This window comes from Dipodomys spectabilis, unplaced genomic scaffold (assembly GCF_019054845.1).
Source record: "Dipodomys spectabilis isolate Male_0828 unplaced genomic scaffold, ASM1905484v1 ptg000506l, whole genome shotgun sequence".
Taxonomy (NCBI): Eukaryota; Metazoa; Chordata; class Mammalia; order Rodentia; family Heteromyidae; genus Dipodomys; species Dipodomys spectabilis.
The window spans coordinates 1,085,419-1,106,229 of record NW_024871183.1 but is presented as its reverse complement, the minus strand read 5'-3'; the positions used below and the strand labels follow the sequence as shown (position 1 = coordinate 1,106,229).

Sequence of the window (20,811 nt, the reverse complement as noted above, 5' to 3'; positions counted from 1 at the left end):
AGCGTAGGTTTGATGTTGTTTTGGCTTCCTGGACATTCCTGACTCTATGGAGGTTTTCTGCACAAAAAGTTGAATGTTTTATTTTATACTCTGCTAAGCAAAAAAATCCACAGGGCACAAAAGTACTAAATATGCAGGTGTTGAGTTCAAAGAGTTGCATAGCTATATAGATTTTGCATCTCTTCTGAATACATGATAGGAAGAATGCATCAGAGATTTTACCCTCTAAAGCTACTGAAATATTCCAGAAAATTTGCAAAAGTCCTTTTGTCCCTATTGGTTGAGTCATTTTGCAGTAGCTGAGGTACTGGCATGGGTTCAGAGCTTGAACTTGCTATAGGAACTCAAGCAATAGATTGAAGATGCAAGTTCTTGTCCTCAGTCCCCAAATGATCTGACAAGGAAGTTTAGGTGAGGTGTCAAACCCTGTGTGCTGCATTCTGCTTATCAGCATGATAGAGATAAAGTATCTCTTTAACAACGTCATGGAAGCACTCTTATGAGACTCTCACAAAAAGTAACTTTGGTAGGAGAGATAGCAGTATTTATCAAATACCAGAATCTGCTCTATTGAGTCTGCTTTGCAGAAAAATATCTTTGCAGTATTGGAAAATAGGAGAGAAAAGTTCGGATTGACAAGCAGCTAGAAGTGTACTGGAAACCTTTCTTGACTAGATGTCTTGCATGATAGAGTATGATAGATCATTAAATACCTGTTAATAACAAAATACTAGAGCAGAAAGGGAAGCTAGTAATCCTTTAAATTGACTCCATAAAAGCCTAATAAACACATCCAGTCTTGATTTGTAACTATTTAGTAAAGTAGAGCTGGTTTTTTTCTCAGCTTTCATTACTCACCTATATGCACGTGTGCATGCATGCACACACGTTCTCACAAACACAAACACGTTCTCACAAAAGAGAGAGAGAGAGAGAGATTTTTTTGGTAGAAGAGAACTCCTTTGGAACACACACACACACACACACACACACACACACACACACACACGTTATGTAGGTCAACAGTACAGGGAGATGAGGGGACACATCCTTCCTTGAACTCTCTTTCACTCCCAGCTATGTGCTGGGAGGTGGGACTGTATCTTTTGAACAGGAAAGAATGCTCTTGATGCCTTTGGCCCACTCATAGAGGTACCTTTTTATAATTTTCCCAGAGGTGGCACATGTCATGGGCATTTTTATTTCCTTCATCCTTTTAGAGATATTTCTGCTTTGACATGCAACTTAAAAAATCAGTTAAGCCTCTATCTTTTTTAATGTTATTTTTATTGTGAAAATACTGTACAGAGGGGTTACAGTTACATGAGCAAGGTAATGAGTACAGTTCTTATCAAGCATTGTTACCTCCTCCTTTGTTTTGCCCCTACCATCCTTTCCCTCCCATCTCCACACTATACTCCCCTCTTGTATATCTCATTGTTACAACCTGTATCCCTATTTAAACATTTTGCTTTTTCCTTTCCCCTCTCCAAATTATACCAACATCAAATACAGTGAAAACAGGGGTTATATCTTAACAGGAAGATTTACTCCTTCATATCTGTTCCACATATCAGAGTAACTGTAGGGATGTTAGGACAACATCTCCAGACTTAGGAAAACAAGGGAGACAAGTCGACTAAATGACTATTGTGAGGGAAGAGCCTTCCTTAGAGCTTTGGAAAATGTGTATGTGTGTATGCATGTGTGTGTGCATGTGTGTGTGTGTGTGTGTGTGTGTGTGTGTGTGTGTGTGTGTAACTGGAAAGTCAGCATGGAGATATAAGTAATCTTACAGATGAATATAAATAAAGGACAATCCCTAGAACAATTCCCACTATGATATTGTTATGTTCAAAGTGGTGTAACTTAACATTAAAATCTTTACTGACAACCAGCTGAGGTTGTGAATGTGTCTAGAATCTTATATAGATGGATAGATTACAGATTCAAATTCCAAAGACTGTGCCATTAGAGATATACTTAGGATCCTCTAAAATAATCTATTATATTTCTAACTCTGCAGCCTGACTGTCCTCGGGCTTTAAAAGGCTGAACCCATTAAACTGTGTAGACTGCTTTGACAGTGGAGTGTTGGTTAATTACAGTGGCAATCTAATTATAAGGTTTCTCTGTAATTGATTCCCTTTCAAGTGTGTGGAAACTTCACTTGATAATGCATTTGCTCCTGAAACTCATGGGACTAGATTAGATTTTAGGATCCTGTGTGTTTTTTAAATCAATGAGAGAAAGCCGGGCAGTGGAGGCTCATTCCTGTTATCCTAGCTACTCAGGGGGCTAGGATCTCTAGACTCCACTTTAATTCCAGTCTGGACAGAAGAACCTGAAAGACTTATCTCTAATCAACCAGCAAAAAGGCCAAAAGTGAAGGTGTGGCTCAAATGGTAGAGAACCACTCTTGAGTGAAAAACTCAAGTAAGAACAAGAGGCCTTGAGTCATCACACACACACACACACACACACACACACACACACACACACACACATCAAGGAGACCATTCTAACTGCACCTGTGAGGACATTTCTGATTATCTTTTTTTTCAACCCTCAATAATATTTAAGTGTCCAGCCCATCACAATGCTGGGCAACTATCCCTACCATTTGTCTCCAGGACTCTTTACCTTTTGCAAAACTAAAACTTGGTCCCTATTAAATACTTTCTATTTCCTCTCCTTCAGCTCTGCTACCCACCATTCTTCTTTCTGGTTTTGTGATTGTGACTCTTAACTTCTCAGCCACAAGTAAAATTGCACAGTATTTGTTCATCTGGCTGGCTTATTCCACTGAACATAATGTCCTCAAGGTTCATCCAGGCAGTAAACGTGTCACAATCTCCTGTTTTGAGGCTGAATAACCTTCTATTGTGCTGATGGACCATGTTTTTTGCTTATTCACTCACCCATGGATGGATACAGAAGTTAACTTCCATGTTACCTTAGTGGGAAATGATTCATGGGTGAACAAAGGCATAGAAAGGTCAACTTTTTTGGGGTGTGTACCAGAAGAGGAGTTGCTGGATTATGTAGCAATTCTATTTCCAGTCTTTTGAGGAATTACTGCCTTGTTTGCACAGCAGCTGCACCATTTTATGTTCCCAACAGTGCATAAGAACTCTAGTTTTCTCACTTGCAGCAAAAGATTGTTTTAAACTCCCATTTTATAAAAAAAAAGGAAATTGAGATTTTGAGAGTCTAGGCTACTTAGTTGTTCCATTTCTTCTTGGCAGAAGATAGCACAGCCAGGACTTGCACCCAGGCCCTGAACCACTGTTCCCATTTTCCTGTTTGTTTGGGTTTTTTAACCAGGCAACCATCCTGAAGTTTACTAAGCCCCTTTTGTCAAGGGTTGCACATTTTGAAGACCATAGGTAGGTTCCAAGTTGGGTAGTATATAGTATAGCAACAGGAGCCTAGGTCTGCAGCCAAACTGCCTAAAAATGGGTTTAGCTCCACCACACAAAACCATACTGGCCCTCAGGTTACTCAATTCCACCACAGGAGTGATGGACACCTGATTGGTTGATGAGATGACTAATGTCATATTTTCCATCTGGGAATTGGCCCATGGTTACTGCTCAGTGAGTTGTTCTCTGGTCTGTTCTGGTCTAAGCTTCTTGCTGAAGGATAGTATAGGGAATTCTGGAGCTTAGAAAGACCTCTACAATGGGTGCCAACTAGGGGGAAAAGGAGAGCTTCTGAGCCACAGCAAGGACAGGGAAGACTCAATCAGAACTTCAGGCAGTGCAGTGGGCCTATCTCAGGACAGAGGGGCCTCTAGAGGTCCTGTTGGGGAATCAAGGGAACACAAGCACCTCAGACAGCCCATCTTAGTAGACTGGAGAGGAAGCTAGAGAGGAGCCTGCAGGGATAACAGGAGGAACAGTCTGGCACCAAGGTAACAGTGACCATGGAGACAGGCATGCCATCTCAGATGCATGCTAAGGGGAGCAGAGAGCCTTGCTGAAAGCAAAGCCATGCATGCTGATGAAGGTAAGAAGCTCAGCTACTCTGAACTCCTTTACACAGGGGGTCAGGCTGAGGTTTTTCTGACCCACTCCTTGACCCCTTTCACTTACTGTTGGCTGTGCTCTTGAGCACATTTGGCACATTCTCCAGATGTGTTCACCCCTGGGATTGGAGCACCACCCTTCCTCCTTATCTTTCAGACTGAGCCCATGATTGCAGCCTAGGTATGCCTCCAACTTGGCTTCTGGCACCCACTGAAAAGGTTCTCCTGGCTCAGAAAGGATATGTTCCCATTTTCTTCACTGCCCATCTCCTGCAAAGTGGCTTAGATGGCCCTGGAAAAGAGGAAGACATGGCCCAGCGTTGTGAGGCATGTGGGCTTCTGCCTAAGGGACAGAAGTGTGTGAATCCTAGTGCAGTCCCTGCAGTGACTCCGGGCAAGCTTTGAACAGAGATTTCAATCAATCATGGTGGCAGAGCAGAAATGCACATCCCTACAGGAAGGAGAAAGGGAGAGGGAGGGAGAGACAGAAGGAGAGAGAGGGAAAGAGAGTGAAAAGGAGGGGAAAGAACCCGTACTAGCTTCTGATTATTTCATCATGTATCTTCTCACCCATTTAATTATCTGTTCCTTCATTCATTTTAGTGACCTAGAGTAGCCCCCAGTGGTACCATTCTCCCAAAGATGCATTTGTGCATTACATGTAGTCACTGTCACAGATGGGCTTACAGTTAACTAGGCAAAGTGGCAAAAATAAATAAATAAAGCTACATGCTAACCAGAGTGTTGTGATTCAAATAGGATGCTGAGGAGACAGGGAAGAAGACATCCATACTTCTGCTTTGCCAGGCAAGAGCTAGATGTGGACAGAAGACTCACAAAGTGCTGCATCTGTGTGTAATAGTGAAGGAGAAATAACTATTGTGTTTGGAGGGCAAAAGTTGGAAATTGGAAAAAGAATATGGGACAGCATCATCTGAGAAATTATGGGTTAACTGCTTTATATTTACTATCCTATCTAACCCTTACAAAGTCTCAAAAACATACGGGTACTTTTATTATTTCTTTGCGTGTGTGTATGTGGGGTGTACCCCTACTTCCCTTAGCTATTTTGCTCAAGGTTGGCATTCTACCTCTTCAGCCTCAGCTCCACCTCTGGCTTTCGAGTGGTTCACTCGCCAGTGGCTCACGCCTATAATCCTAGCTACTCAGGAGGCTGAGATCTGAGGATCATGGTTCAAAGGCAGCCTGGGCAGAAAAGTCTGTGAGACTCTTATCTTCAATTAACCACTAGAAAACCAGAAGTAGCGCTGTGGCTCAAGCGGTAGAGTGCTCGCCTTGAGCTGAAGAGTGCAGGGACTGCGCTCAAACCCAGAGTTCAAGCCCCATGCCCGATCAAAAAAAAAAGAGAGAGTTTCATGGATTCTGGGCTTTGAAGTAAAAATCCTCAGATCTCATCCTCCTCAGTAGCTAGGATTACCGATGTGCATCAACAGCGCCTGGATTTAGCCTTTATTTTCGTATCACAGATGAGGATAGTAGAGGTTAGAGAAGATGGGTGACTAGAGCAAGGTCATACAGGTACTCTGTCATGAACTAGGGGCTATCTGATCCTGGAGGGAAAACTCTTATCCAGTATGTTACTTCTTCAAATGTAAAGGATTAGTAAACCATATAAGATACATGCCACCGAAAGTCTTTCCATGTGGTTTTTAATCCCTAACTTGTGGACATCTCAGACACCAAGGCTAGCCCTCAGTTTTCTCACAAAGTTATACCATGTGAACCCTAAAGGCCTTTATACTTTCAAGATTCTATTTTAATTAAATCTTTTCCCAGCTCAAAATCACTTTTTTTTGGCCTTACATAAATTTTCCTAATGACTTATATAAGAAACGACATTTCACTATTAATGATTCAAATGCACAGTTCATCTTAATTATAATCATCCTTTGGATGAATATGTTAACATTAATGTGTCCACTTTTCCATATTAAATTACTACACATTGAGGGAAAAGATGTTTTTAAACTTGGGGTGTATGATATGTACTTTAGTTCCTTGATTAATTACTGAATTCTTCACAGGGTTCTTTCCAATTTCTCAAAAAGAACGGAAGTGAGAAAGAGATGAGCATTAATGAATGACAATGAAATCTCCTGTTCTTCTTTGCTGCATGATTTAATAAGCCAATATACTCTAGTTTGACCATATTTGTTTGTAAGGCTGTATGTAAGGACAGGTAATTCTAAACAAGCACAGTCTTAAAAAGAATTATTTCCTGTTAATTTTTATGTTTCAATGTTGACTTCTAATGAAGTCAACATTGAGAGTTAGAAATTATTTTACTTTCAATATAGAGAGCCAGGAGTCTGTTTTAATTTCCAGTAATGTCTATATCTTGACATAGTAAGCATCTCATTTAAACAAAATCTTCCCAAATTGAAACTATCTTTCTGCATTTGGAAATGGCCCACTTTTAAATCTCTGTGTGAAGCAGACATGCACTTTCTCAGTCTACCTCATAGCTATCTTTGTAGTATGGTTACACCAAGCAGCCATGCTTTCTTCCCACCCCTCATATGGGATTTAGGCACACAGAAACAGCTGTTGAAGAATGAGGGACAGTAGCAGTAAATGCAGCTATAGTATGGGGCTTCTATATCAGTAATTGCAGGGGTGCAGTAGTTACACCGGTGTCTAAGTCTATAGTGCTGCAGCCAAGGTCTGGTGTGCCTTGTACAAGCAGAATGGCTTCATGTAGGCCTGGTTCAGAATATGATTTGGGCCTTCCCCACCCTTCACTTAGTTCTTCTTACTAGACTAGTTCTAACATTCTGCTATTACTCTGCTATTCTGCTGTAACTTTTTAATTTTAACATTGAGTTTGAACATTTAATTTTAACATCAAGTCTACAGAAAAATTGAATAACAGTGCAACAAACTCCCAAATGCCTTTCTCCTCTATTCACCAATTTTTAACATTTTGCTATATTTGCCTCATCAATATAATTCCCCATCATTGTCTTCCCTTAAGTTCTCTTTCCTCATGTACATTTTATGATTATTATCATTTCCAAATGAATTTCAAATCAGATACACACACTATGCCCCATAACTCTCTTACACTGTAACATCTACGGCCTATGAACAAGCCACAGTATGTGGACAGTATGTGAACATAGTCACAGTATACTTCTCCTGCTAAGGAAACAACATTTACATTATACTAACCCAATCTCCAGGCCATATTCCTGTTTATTCATGTCAACTGCATGCATCAATGTTATCCCAGATAGTAATTTTTTTTCCCAATCCAAGATCTAATCTATGATCATGGTTTGCATTTAGCTGTCTTATCAATTTAGTCTCTATTATATTTGGAACAGCTTGTCAATGTTTCCTTGTTTCTAATGATACTGACATTTTTGGAGAAAAACAATATGTTTACTTTTATAGATTACCCCTCATTTTTTTTGTTTGTCTGAATTTTCCTTATGATTACACTCAGGTAGTACATTTCTGGCATGAGTACCACCTGAGTGCTGCTGTCCCTAGGGTTTTAGCCCCAGGTCCTCACAATAGCCATGTGTCCATTACTGTGATATCGACTATTGACTCAAAAGGTTGTGCAGTTTAACCATTTAAAAGTGACTGTTTTCCTTTTGTAACTCATAGATGATGTTTAATTTTGATACTGAATACCCTGTTGCTAATTACCTGTCTCTTGCTTTGAGGCAGTTTGACTCTCGTTTGAATCAATTTTTACTATCATGGTTGAAAATTGGTTTTTCTATCTTCATCTATTCTATATTTATTGATAACTTAAATTGTGAAAACTTCCGTTTTTGCTTAAAATGAGACAGTTTATTTACAGCTGTTAATTGTTTGACTAGTTCCAAGAACCTTATAACCAGTTCACTCAAATGATCAAAAGTTGCAAACACTTTTAATGATAAGGCATGCTACAGTATTTCTTGACAGTTCTGGGGTTTTTTTTTTCCTTCCTGTTGTGGGGCTCAACCTCTAGGCTTGGGCACTGTCCCTCAGCTTTTCAGCTCAAGGCTAACACTCTACCACTTGAGCCACAGTGCCACTTCTGGTTTTCTAGTGGTTTATTGGAGATAAGAATCTCACGGACTTTCCTGCCTGGGCTGGCTTTGAACCATGATCCTCAGATCTCAGTTTCCTGAGTAGCTAGTGTTAGAGGCATGAGTCACCAGAACCTGGCTTCATGGCAGTTCTTAAAACACACATCTGGGCTAGATTGTCTTCCACTGTTAGCCAAACGATTGCTAAATAGAATATATAAATATCAAATAATTATGTTACCAACTGAAAAAAAAACCAGAAGATGTCCATTTTAGTGACTAAATGTCAAATACCTTAGTATTTGAAAACATCTAGTGGTTTATTGTAATGTTTAGTTTTCACTTAGATTTTTAATGCAATAAATGTCAAATTAAAGAATAATATAATGCAAACAACACATTAGAGTAAAATGGATTTTTTCATTCTAGTAGTAGATCCCCTAATAATGTGAGACTTCCTGAGAAAAATCTCTTGATCTCTCAATTTCTCTATCTCTCTCTACCTCCTTTTCTCTCTTTTCTCCTCTCCTCCCCCCACCTCTCATTGAGCAGTCCTAGAGTTTGAACTCGGGGACTCACACTTGCTAACCAAGCATATCACTTGAACCGTACTCTCAGCCATTTTTACATTAATTTTAATCTAATTTAATCTTAATTTAATTTAATTTTACATTATTTTTTTGTGTCCTGGTACTGGGACTTGAACTCAGGATATTGCACTCTTGCTTGGCTTTTCCACTCAAGGCTGGTACCCTACCACTTGAGTCACACCTCCACTTCTAGTTTTGTGCTGGTTATTTGGAGACATGAGTCTGATAGACTTTTCTGACCATTCCCAGGCTGGCTTCAGCTTTGATCCTCAGATCTCTGCCTCCTAAGTGGCTAGGACAGGCATGAGCCACCAACACTTAGCTTCAGTTAGTGTTTACATAGGGTCTCTCACTTTTGATCTAAGTTGGTCTCAAAGCATGAGTTCTCCCTTCCTATTATTCTTGAGTAGTGGGGTTTATAGTTGTGAAAAATCATGTTTAGGTCTGAGAAAAATTTTTAGTTTGTTTTTTATTGTGAAAATACTATACAGAGTGGTTACAATTACATGGGCAAGATAATGAGTACATTTCTTATCAAGCATTGTTGCCTCCTCCTTTGTTTCCCCTTCCCATCCCTTCCCATCTCCCATGCCTCCCCCCTCAGCCCAAAGTTGTAAAGTTCGTTTTTCCACATAACAACTTGTACAGCTCATTGTTGCAATGAGTCCACCTGTATCCCTATTTAAACAATTTGTTTTTTTCCTTCCCCTCCACAAATTATACCGACATCAAATACAGTGAAAGCAGGGGGTTATACAGTGGGGGAGGGACATACAAAGCAACAAAGAAATCGTCTTATAAATATGTTAGAAACAATCGCATGAAAGAAAAAACATTTGAATACTTATCTTGGGGTTCATTTCACCTAACATCAACTTATCTGACCTTTTCTACGTTTGTTTTTAAACACTATTACCCTATCCCTCCTTTTCTCCTGCTTACCCTTCCCTACTCCTTTCCCTATCCAAATTGTAAAGTTCATTTCCAACACTGTGTCAAGTGAGTATAAATGCTGCATTAGTTCATCTTTTGTCCTGCTGTTTCTGATTCCCTTTCCTTCCACAGATTGAATAAATTTATATACAAGATACAAGCTACTGAAAACTAAGAGAAAAAAAGAAATAACTACATACAGGACATAAGAACCTTTTGTTTGGAGTTCATGTTGATATGCTTCATTATATATGGTGATCCTATGCACTTAGCAATTGGGTTATTGAGATCCCTTATTAAGGGTATCATAGATATATTATAGTTCTTACAAATGAGGGAAACCATGCAACCTATTTTTCTTTGGATCTGGCTTTCCTTGCTTAATATGATTTTTTTCCAGGTCTTTCCATTTCCTTACAAATGGGGCAATGCCATTCTTTCTGATAGAAGCATAGAACTCCATTGTGTATATAAACCGCATCTTTTTGATCCACTAATCTACTGAGGGTTGATTCCATATCTTAACTATGGTAAATAATGCTGCAATGAACATGGTTGTGCTGGTAGCATTAGAAATAGAAGAAGCAATCCAAAAATTCATATGGAACAATAGCAAAAACTGAATAGCAAAAACAATCTTTAGCAGGAAGAACAGTGCTAGAGGAATATCAATATCAAACTTCAAACTCTACTACAAAGCCATAGTAATAAAATCAGCATGGTACTGGCTCATGAACAGGCCTGAGGACCAACTGAATAGAACTGAAGACCCAGAAAGGAACCTGCAGATGTATTATCACCTAATCTTTGATAAGGGAGCTCCCCCAAAAAACAGGATGGAAGAAAGACAGTCTCTTCAACAAATGGTGCTGGCAGAACTGGCATGACATGTAGAAAACTGAAGTTAGATCCTGCACCAGAATCAACTCCAAATGGATCAAAGACCTTGAGGTAAAAGCAAATATCCTGAAAATATTACAGGAAGGCATAGGGCAAACACTAGAGTTGCTTGGCACAGGTTGAAACTTCCTTAATAAAGACCCAGAATCACAACAAATCAAAAAAAGCTTGCATAAGTGGGACTGCATTCAACTGCAGAGCTTCAGCATGGCAAAGGACATAGCTAGCAAGAAAAATAGAAAGCCCATAGACTGGGAGAAGATCTTCACAATGTACAGGAGCCTCATATGTAAAATATACTTATAGCTCAAAAAATTAAACTCCCCAAAAACAAATTCCCAAAGAAACCACTACCCCATTAGCAAGTGGGCTAAAGACTTAGAGACAATTGTCTGAAGAGGAATTAAGAATGGCCAATGCTACTACACTATTGGTGGGAGTGCAAACTTGTTTAGCCACTCTGGAAAGCAGTATGGAGGGAGGTTCCTCAAAATACTAAACATAGAGCTCCTCTATGACCCAGCAATTCCACTCGTGGGCATTTACCCCAAAATATCCATTTTTCTAGGCCTCAGTTTCCTCTTTTGTGAAATGAGATAGTCTAGAGCTTTTATGGAAATTCTTCTCCCTAAGGATTCTATGACCTGAAATTGTTAGCCTAGAATATCCCATCAAAACGTCTGAATTCAAGATTATCTTTCAAAACAAAAAACTAGTAAAGTAGTTCCCAAGTGATTCAAAGAATAGAAATGTCAGGAGAATTTAGCATAAAGAGACTAAAGCACTTTCAGGCTGTCTGTGTCTTTCCCAGGAGATAAACAATTTTACAGTGCTTGGCATTGGTCATATCTTTGGCAGTGTTCCTTGTGTGGACTACCATACTTCCAGAGAGCCAGTAAAAAAATGCCATTACAAGAAACAGGAAAATAGCCTGCTTATCTTGAAAAGATTCAAGGGAATGGAGACATAATAGTTCTCTAACTAGATGAATATTTATTTAGGTGGAGTGCAATAAGTTTATTGTTCATTTATCCAGCTTATTGGCTGGCTGTTACTGTTTTAATAGAACGGATATGGTATCAGTATAATGATCTTTACTCACATACAACTGTGATAGTTGCTCCTGCCAGCAGAGGACTTTCAGAAATTTCATCATTCCTCTGTGAAGTCAGAAAGTTACCCACAAATTAAGTTTTTTGCTAAGGTATGAGTTCAATTGATGTAGCTCTGTCCTCCACGTAGGTTTTCAGATCAGTGCTTCTCAAATGTTAATGTGCATATAAATCAGTTGGTACCTTGAACAAATTTAGTTTCTGATTGAGTGAATCTACAGTGAGATCTGAGATTCTGCATTTCTTGTGAGCTCAGATATTTCCTGTGCACAAGGTCACCTACTAGAGCTAATGTTTCATTTCTCAGTATCAGAGGTCATCATGCAGGCCCACCATTCATGTTACCATTTACCATAAGAAAGAAGGTGTAGGGACGTTTGGTAGTTGTAGCTGTGCTATTTCTTCATGGGCACTTTAGTTTTAACTCTTCCCTTCCCTAAGGAGGTTTCATATTTCCTGACTGCTAACTGTGTCTGTTCACACTGCAAGATGACACTGGCAAGGCTTTGTTTGATAGCCACCTATATATTGCCAGGTAACCAGGGAATATTTCCCCAGGAAAAGTTGGGTTTGTCTGTAGATTATGCTTCTCAAGTAAAATTTCTTCATTCAGTATACATTTGTGTGTGTATGTGTGTGTGTAGTCGCATAGATTATCACAAACAAATTCACATATTGTGTAGTATAGTCTTTCTCTCCCGAAGCTTTTCACTGGATTTCTTCCATGAGGAAAACTGGTCTGTAACAGGAGCCTATGCTTGCACAGGGACATTGTGCTCTGCCCAGCCATCCGCTCCCTTTCCCTTAGACCTCTGTCATTAACAAGGCATCTTGCCAAATTGTGTATTATTGTCACTGTCTTGAAGAAACTCTTTACCTCATCTTGATGTCAGTTTTAACTCTTATGCCTGTAAGAACAATTCTACCTGTTTATTGTATAACAAGCCCATCAAATACTTACAGAGTCATCAATAGTCTCCCCGAGTCTGTAGTTTCCAAGGCAAACACCCTCAGGGTTCTTTAATCATTAATCACATGGCAAGGTTATAATATTCCTCTTATATACTAGTTGCTTTAAGAACCTTATTATTTTTATATTATTATTTTATTGTATTTGTATAGTTGATAAACAGAGGGGTTACAGTTACATGAATCAGGTAGAATCAGCACAATTCTTTTGAACCATGACTTCCCTGGAACCTCATGATTTTAAGAGGATGTATGGAAGTGGGAATTTTGCAACTCCCTAGGTAGATGTCTGGCATCAAAACAGCACCAATTCTGTCTTGGAATCTCCATGATTCATAGATCACCATATGGCATTCTTTCAGTGAGAAAAAAAGAAGTGCTGCTACAGTAAGTCTCAATTGCAGAGTTTGTCTGGGCTCCCAGAACTACCTGCACATGAGCAGGGGTTTGGAGTATAAACCTGCAAGGCAAATTCTTGTCACTTGCTCTTGTTTCCTCTGCTGCAGAACTGCTGGCAGTGTTCTGCATGTTTCTCTTGAATGGAACAGTGGAGAAACAACCCCTTCGTATCTAAATGAGCTCATGACTTTTCATCTCTGCAATTTCTAACAGCAATTGTTTAAAAAACAATCCATCAAGATGTTCTATTTAGTGAAATGTCACAGGGAATAAGATATTATTTATCTAATGCAATTTAAATGGAAGCTGTATATTGGTTCCTAATAAGGATTACTCAAAAATGACATTATAAGCCAACATTGCCTGCCTGTTTTAATATACCTTGAGATATTTAGCTGCTAAGATATTAACCATCATCTGTTTTATATTTTATATATTATGGAAATATGATATATAGTTTCCATCATCTTTCTTAACAAGCTGGAAAGGAAATCTCCTTTGAATCCTTGTTAAAGGATGCAGCATGGTGGGGAGGGGTAGAAGCAGATGTGGTCATAAAGGGATAGTCAGTGAAGGAAGGGTAATAATAATCCCTGTTTGTAGCATTCTGGTCTCCAGTTCATGAGTTACATGCTGTAGCAAAAGTTGATTTTGTCTTTTGCAAACTCAAAATTACAAAAAATTTCTCTGTCAAACCATTGATGTTGCATCAGCTTTTAGACGCTTCAAATATTCAGATGTAGACTTGGATCGCTCTCTCTCTCTCTCTCTCTCTCTCTCTCTCTCTCTCTCTCTCTCTCTCTCTCTCTCCTCCCCCCTTTCTTCTTTTTCTCTCTCTCTCTCCGTACAATGAATTGTAAACAATGAATACCTTTCTTCATTCTCCCCCACCTCTCTTAATCCCACGCATCCCTTCAATTTACCTAATTCCATTTTCATGTATGTACACTGAATGTGTGACTGCATTTGCCCTATTCTTCCTCTCTCCCTTTGTTATACTCTTCACTTGATTTCTCCCCCTCCTCCTATGACAACACATGTTCTAGCTTCCTGGAATTCATTTTCAGACTTGAATCTCTTAATAAAGAAATACTAGCCTGGTATTTATATTCACATTCAGTGCAGGAAATGCACACTTGTTATTCTGTAAACATACCAGCAAGTTAATTCCAAAACATAAAACCATTAAACAGCTCTTAGCTTATGCCAATGTTGGAAACATGTGCTATCAATAAGAAAGAGAAAGAGGGGGACCAGCAACAAACAAGGCAGCCTGCCAGATGTTGTGACTGCATGGTGTGGCAGTGGCAACACTAGAGAATCAGGATTTAAAATTAACAAATTCTTAAGTTCTGTTTTAACCTTTTCTTTCTTTAAAAAAAAAAAGTGTTTTATGGTCAAAACATCTATATGCTTGAATTTTAAAATTCTAATGGTTATTTTTCCTTATATTTTATTAGTTTTATTTATTGTTTATGTGGTGCCAAGGAATCGAACTCAGGGCCTCATGCTTGCTAGACAAGCACTCTACCACTAAGCCACATTCCTTGCTCTGCTTGATTTTTTTGTTGTTGTTATTGTTGGTCCTGGGGATTGAACTTTGGGCCTGGGCACTGTCCCTCAGCTCTTCAGCTCAAAGCAAGTGCTCTACCACTTGAGTCACAGAGCCACTTCTGATTTTCTGGTGGTTAATTGGAGATAAAAGTCTCATGGACTTTCCTGCCCTATCTGGCTTTGAACTATGATCCTCAGATCTCAGCCTCTTGTGAAGCTAGGATTACAGGCATGAACCACTGGTGCTCAGTGCCCGGCTTTGAATTTTTTTAACTTTCAAACAAAAAAGAATATTTATAAACCATAAATTAAATCTACAAATCCCATTGCATGTTTCTAATTCCAAGTACCTAAGTTAAGTTTTGGACACCATTAGGGAGTGAGAATTTCAGGTTCATCAAAAACCCTACAACATTATACCAGAATTATTAGAATGTTGATTTATTAAAGGCTCAACATGACACCCATACCCATATATAGAATCTTTTTTGATTCATCCTTTCATTTATTTATTCAAGATTCTTAACATTTTTCTGGTTATTTGTGGGTTTTTTTCACTTTAGAATCTTGTAAGGGCTTTTGCCACAAATTTGAACATTTCAGAATAACTGTTCATGAATTTCCCTCAAAAGAGTTAATATTTCAGAAAATAAATCCATTTTATGAGTGCCCATTTTTACTAGTGCAAAGACTCATGAAGACATCCTTAAGACATCACTCCCGGCCCCCAAACCAAAGGAACTCAGAGTCTTCTCTGAAACTGCAAATATCACTGTGTGAAGTGTGAGGGGATAATGCTATCATTTATATCTTGGTTAGCAGTTCATGTCTTAGCAAAGAGTTATTAAAGCAATAACAAAGTACAGAAAAGGGTGGCATATGGGGAAAAAAGTTAAAAAATACCAAGGATAAATGTCAGCTTTACATTTTCTGAGGTTCTCAAGAATGACAGCAATGTAGCCAACTACCTACCTAGGAGGATGGGATTTGTGAATCATGTTTTGAAGCCAACCTAGGAAGAAAATCCATGAGACTCTTATCACCAATAATCTTGAGCTGTGGCTCAAGTGGCAGAGTGTTATCCTTGAGCAGAAAAAGCTATGAAATAGTGCCCAGGCTCTTGAGTTCAAGCCCCAGTACTGACACACACATACACGCACACACACACAAATGACAAGAATGTTGAAAACAATATTCAACAGCCTACACTGTATTGACTTACTATGCATACTGTTTTGGGTAAACTTAATGAATTCTTGGTGATTCATCTAATTTATTAGCATAATTTGTATTATCCAAACTGTTCTGTTTGGCAAAAATTTTAAGTAACAACAGTTTCAAATAATTCCAAAGTAAACATAAAGACAAACACAAATTTCTTTGGGGAATGACAAATAAAATGGATAGTTGTTAATAATCTTATATTTTTATCATTTAAATATTTATGTGTTATGAAGCTATAGGGTATAAATTGATTTTCCAGATACATTCAATCTATTTTGAATGCTTATGATAAAGATTAGTTCTCATTACATTTTAATTGACTTCTGAAACTACTTTCTTTTTGTAAAAATAAGAGAATTTAAAAAAAATCATAGTTCAAAATTTATATGTTCTATATTTTTACTATCCCTTAAATAAATAAGTTTGATTAAGAATTCAGAGAAAGGAAATGGTTTTCCCTATCTGGTAGATAAACTAGTGTTGAACTATATTCAATCAAAAAGAGACATAAAAGCAAACCTAAAACAGACACCAAGAAAACCACCTTTGTTTACATTTCTGGGGTGATTAATTCCCCTTGGGAATAATCATTGAGGCATATGGAAATCAATACAACTCCAGGGCCCTGTGTCTAAGGAATATACTTAGGACATACTATGAAAACTAGCACTCTATGTTCTATCTGCCTATAACAGATAATTAATTTTATCTTCTAATGGACTATTAAAACAAAAAAGTGCTTTTTAGAAGTTTGTGGCTTCAAAAGTGAACTGAGATTCCACTATAAGGTAGATGAATTCACTGGAAGTGTCAGAATAAAGTAGATCTTACTTGCAAAACCATAAAAATTTAAAAACAAAGACACCACAGGAGTTTTTAAATTAGACTATTTTTAAAGCTTCATGTGTACACCTGTGCCCTATGCCAGATTGTTTACTTATGAAGTCCTTTATTTTAAACTATCTTGGATACAGAAAAGAGAAGAATTAGAAAGTGTAGCAAATGATTGTAAACATTTGTTTCACCCTTGTTTTAAGGTATCAGCCAAGAAACGCCATTTAAAAATAACTGCAAAGTTGGCAGAAATTTTAGTAAATCTGTTCGTGCCTCGTCCACTTTACCAAATATATGTTCAGATTTTAATCACAAGTATTTTGAAATGTCTGGGCATGTTTTTTTCTGGTCTATGTGATCACAGTCAGGTATACACAGGATGATGGTATTTTTGATAAGTAGCAATTCTTTATATGATACCAATGTATTAACACAATGACAGTTTTGTCTGTAAGTTAAATAAAATTATTTGGGGAAGATATTTGAAGTTTTAAAATATAAATAAAGAAGTATAGCATTATCAGGCTGCAATAGCTGTTTTGGGGAAGCTCAAGATATTTCCCATTGATCACTCAATAATTATTAAATATCCGCATTGAATCCTTCACAGCTTTAAGTTCAGCATTAATGTTCAATGGCAAAGTGGGTAGGTGTGTTGTATTCTGGAATTTTGCTAACTATATTGACTACAGTCTTTAGTAATGTCTTCAAGTTAGGCTTTGGAGAAAAGATTTGTGAGTTTTACCATAAGACATCATATATTTGACTTCTATTCTGCTAAGCAGTACACAAACAAAAAATATTAAGTTGGAAGCATATGCAGAGCCTTAGATTTTGTCTGTTCTGTCAAACTGAAATAAAACCCTCAGACATTGTACTACCAAGTAAAAAAACAAATCCTTCCTTGAAATAGTCAGAAAACTGAGTTTGGGGTTCATGAATCTATCAAATTGTTTCATCAGTTGTACATTTACAATAACATCTTTTAAAAATAAAATAAGCAAAACATTGTGGAAAGTTTTTTATAATTGTTTTAGGTTGTCAACTATAAATTTTGTGTAAATGAGCAATTTTCTGAGAATAACTATTGACTAAAACTTTGTTGTTTTTTCCTTATAAAGAAATTGTTTAAAATAAGTTGACAATAAAATTTTAGGCAGCATTCTTCGGTAAAATTGAAGTTTAAAACTAAAGTAACAAGCCTTTCGTTACTTTCTGTAGGAAACATTTGGAGCTTTTTTGAAACCAAAATTTCCACTTAACATGGTAAGAAACGTGTAGGCTACATTTATTATATACTTAAAAATTTACTAATTATTGTGCCTTAAATGTATTATAATCCCATTAACAATTTTCAAAATAGAATGATGTCAGTAAATATGGGGATGCTTTTGGAATTCTGGCAGTGCTGATCCAGACAGAATTCTTACAAAACTTAGTAATATGACACGATACTGTGCTTCCTATAAAGTGAATGACAGTTCAAAAGTATTTCCCCAAGACCTGGAAATTTAATAGTGGCTAGCATTAAGTCGCGAATTCAACCACATAGTTACCTATCTCTAACTGCTAAAAGCCTTATCCACATGCTATACATTAGAGCGAAGTCACGGCATGACGATTGCGCTGGACCATCTTCGGGATGGAATGGGAGCCCAAACATCAAACCATATGTCTGAAGCTTTGGAGGAAAAACGGAAAGAGATACGAGCTCAGTTATACTTTCGGGAGCTGTTTTTTTTCTCCCAGAGCATATATCTGCCTTTATGAGGAAAAACAAACTGGGTGAATGAGAACTAGAGTCAAGGTTAAAGTAATCTGGCCCAAGAGAGTAGAGTGCTTGTATCTCTGGGGAGTAACTCAATAATAACAAGCAGAAACACCTCCCTGAAAAACATAAGCGCCTTTAGGACCTAGGTTTGAAATCCATCCTCCCCAATCAACCAATGGCTATTGGTACAGGTAAAAATGTCTCATCGTCTGAAGAGGGCAAACACTTAAAAAAAATACTTTCAAAAAATGAGGCAAAAAAACCCCGGCAAAATATCCTATCAGGAATCTGCTTAAATGGATAAAGGAAGAAGCTCTGCTTCTCCCATGATTGTTTGCCCTTCAGTTGACATACACGCCGGAGATGCATCAATAGGATTACAATGGAAACGCGGTCTTCTCCAGGCTTTCCTCGGTCTGGATTCCCTGGTCCTGCTTAAAGGAACAGGCTCCAGGCCAGCACCGAATGCAAACTTCCCGGGTTGAAGTTCTTTCTTCCCCACCCTACCCCGTCACCCGTCTCCTTTCACCGGACAGACATGTCATGGTCACGTTGCACTTCACTTGTTGAGTTGTATGGGAGGCAGTACATAACCACAGTAACTAACTTGGTGACCCGCTAGCTATTAGACCATCAGCCCCGTCTTTCTTTCCAGCTCCACGGAGACGTCTTACCTGCATGTGTCCCTGGTACATTCTGCCCGCGCTTCTTCAGGGATCCCGGGGGCCGCCCGGTGCGTTTCCCCTCTTCTAGCGCACGGGAGAGGGGAGAGGGCGCCGCGCTCGGGCACCCGAGGGTGTCCCGGGGCCCCCCCCGAAGGCTCCAGGTACCCGGCGGGGGCGGGCGGACCCCGGGCGGCGCGGCCCGCGGGCTGCCGGGAACTGTTCTCCACTCCGGTGCTGAAGGCGGACGGGAGAGCCCGGAGGAGACGGTGGGCCCGCACTCCCGGCGCGCGTCCTGCCCTGCCCGGCTGGCGGCTCTAAAACTCTCTCCTTCCCAGCCCAACTCTTTCTCGCTCCGGGCCAGGCCGCCTCATGTCTCTCTCCCTCCCTCTGTCTCTATCGCTCGTGTCTGAGAACCCTCTCCTCCTCCCGGCCCTGACGTGAGCACCCACACCAGCCGCCGCCGCGCCGCCGCCGCCGCAGCTGCCGAGCGGGGCGCGCGCCGCCCTCCGGGCCGCGTGCCCGCCGCGTGCCCGCCCGCGTTCCGGGTGCGGCCCGAGGGCGGCTCCGGGCGGCGCGCGCTCTCGTGCGCGCGTGCGGGGGCGGGGGCGCGGGACGGCCCTGCGCGCAGCAGCCGAGCCAAATGCCCAGGGGCGTGGGTCCCGCCGCTGTGTGTCGCTCAGGTGCGGTGGCGATTCCGATGCCTCGGATGGCCAGTGGGAAGAGAAGCGGGAGCACAGGCTTTAAACGTCTCTCAGGGAACATTTGTGCGGGCTAAGCTGACAATGGGCTAAGCCGGGAAGCTTTGGAAGAGTTTATTCCGTTCTGATTCAGCTCTTTGCGTAACCTGCCTATCATCTTCTGGGGACCCCCCTACCTCGGGCCTCCCGCCGCACCACACCACACCACCTCCCGCAGGTCCACCCCGCTAGTAAAACTGAGCGTTCTGGTTAAAATGACAACTCCCACCCTCGGGTCCTGGCATATGTTTTCTCTTCCTCACTTAAAAATCTCCAAATTCCTGTGTTTTTTCCATATTTGCCTATTTATTCCTTTTTTTTTTTTCTTTTTTTTTGGTCATGGGGCTTGAACTCTAGACCTAAGCGCTGTCGCTCAGCTCAAGACTAGCACTCTACCTCTTGATCCATAGAACCACTTCCGGTTTTCTGGGGGTTAATTGGAGATGAGTCTCATGGACTTTCCTGCCTGGCTGGCTTTGAACCATGATCCTCAGACCTCAGCCTTCTGAGTAGCTAGGATTACAGGCATGAGCCACCAGCGCCTGGCATATTCCTTCTCTTTTATGCAATGTTTTCAAGGCAGGGATTTGGAGGAGCAGAGAATAAAACGATGAATCTGTTTGCCACTCTTGTATCCCAACACAGCAGGGTACCTCCTGGCACACAGTAGGCACCTAACACATGATTGTGGAACAAAAATGGTTGTAATGTACAGGTACATTTAACTATGGTTTACATTGAAAAGATACAAGTGTCCTGTAGTCTAACACTGAATGCACTAAAAGAGCTGGAATATTTGTGTACACTGTGGTTAAAAAAATTCCAATTACACAACATGTGTGGTACCTCCTCCCCCATACGTTAATCATGGCATAATGTAGTTTGCTTCCTTCTAGCCTTTCTTTCCTTTGTTAGGGTTTGAATTTAGGATTCTAAGCTTAGCAGCAAGGGCTCTACCACTTGAGCCCAACTCCAATCCCTTTTGTTTTTCGGTTATTTTTCAGATAAGGCCTTCCCTGGGCTAGCCTCCAACCACAATTCTCT

General features: G+C 39.8%; 1 protein-coding gene across 1 annotated transcript in view; it reads right to left on the bottom strand.

Annotated features, from left to right (window-relative positions):
* Pex5l (peroxisomal biogenesis factor 5 like) overlaps positions 1-19,113 on the bottom strand; it is a 233,552-nt gene extending 214,439 nt beyond the window's left edge. The window contains exon 1 of the mRNA XM_042669817.1: positions 19,040-19,113. Coding sequence (XP_042525751.1) covers positions 19,040-19,060 — 21 coding nt within the window. The 5' untranslated portion in view covers positions 19,061-19,113. The remainder of the gene's footprint in view (positions 1-19,039) is intronic.
* Between the last annotated feature and the right edge of the window lie 1,698 nt (positions 19,114-20,811).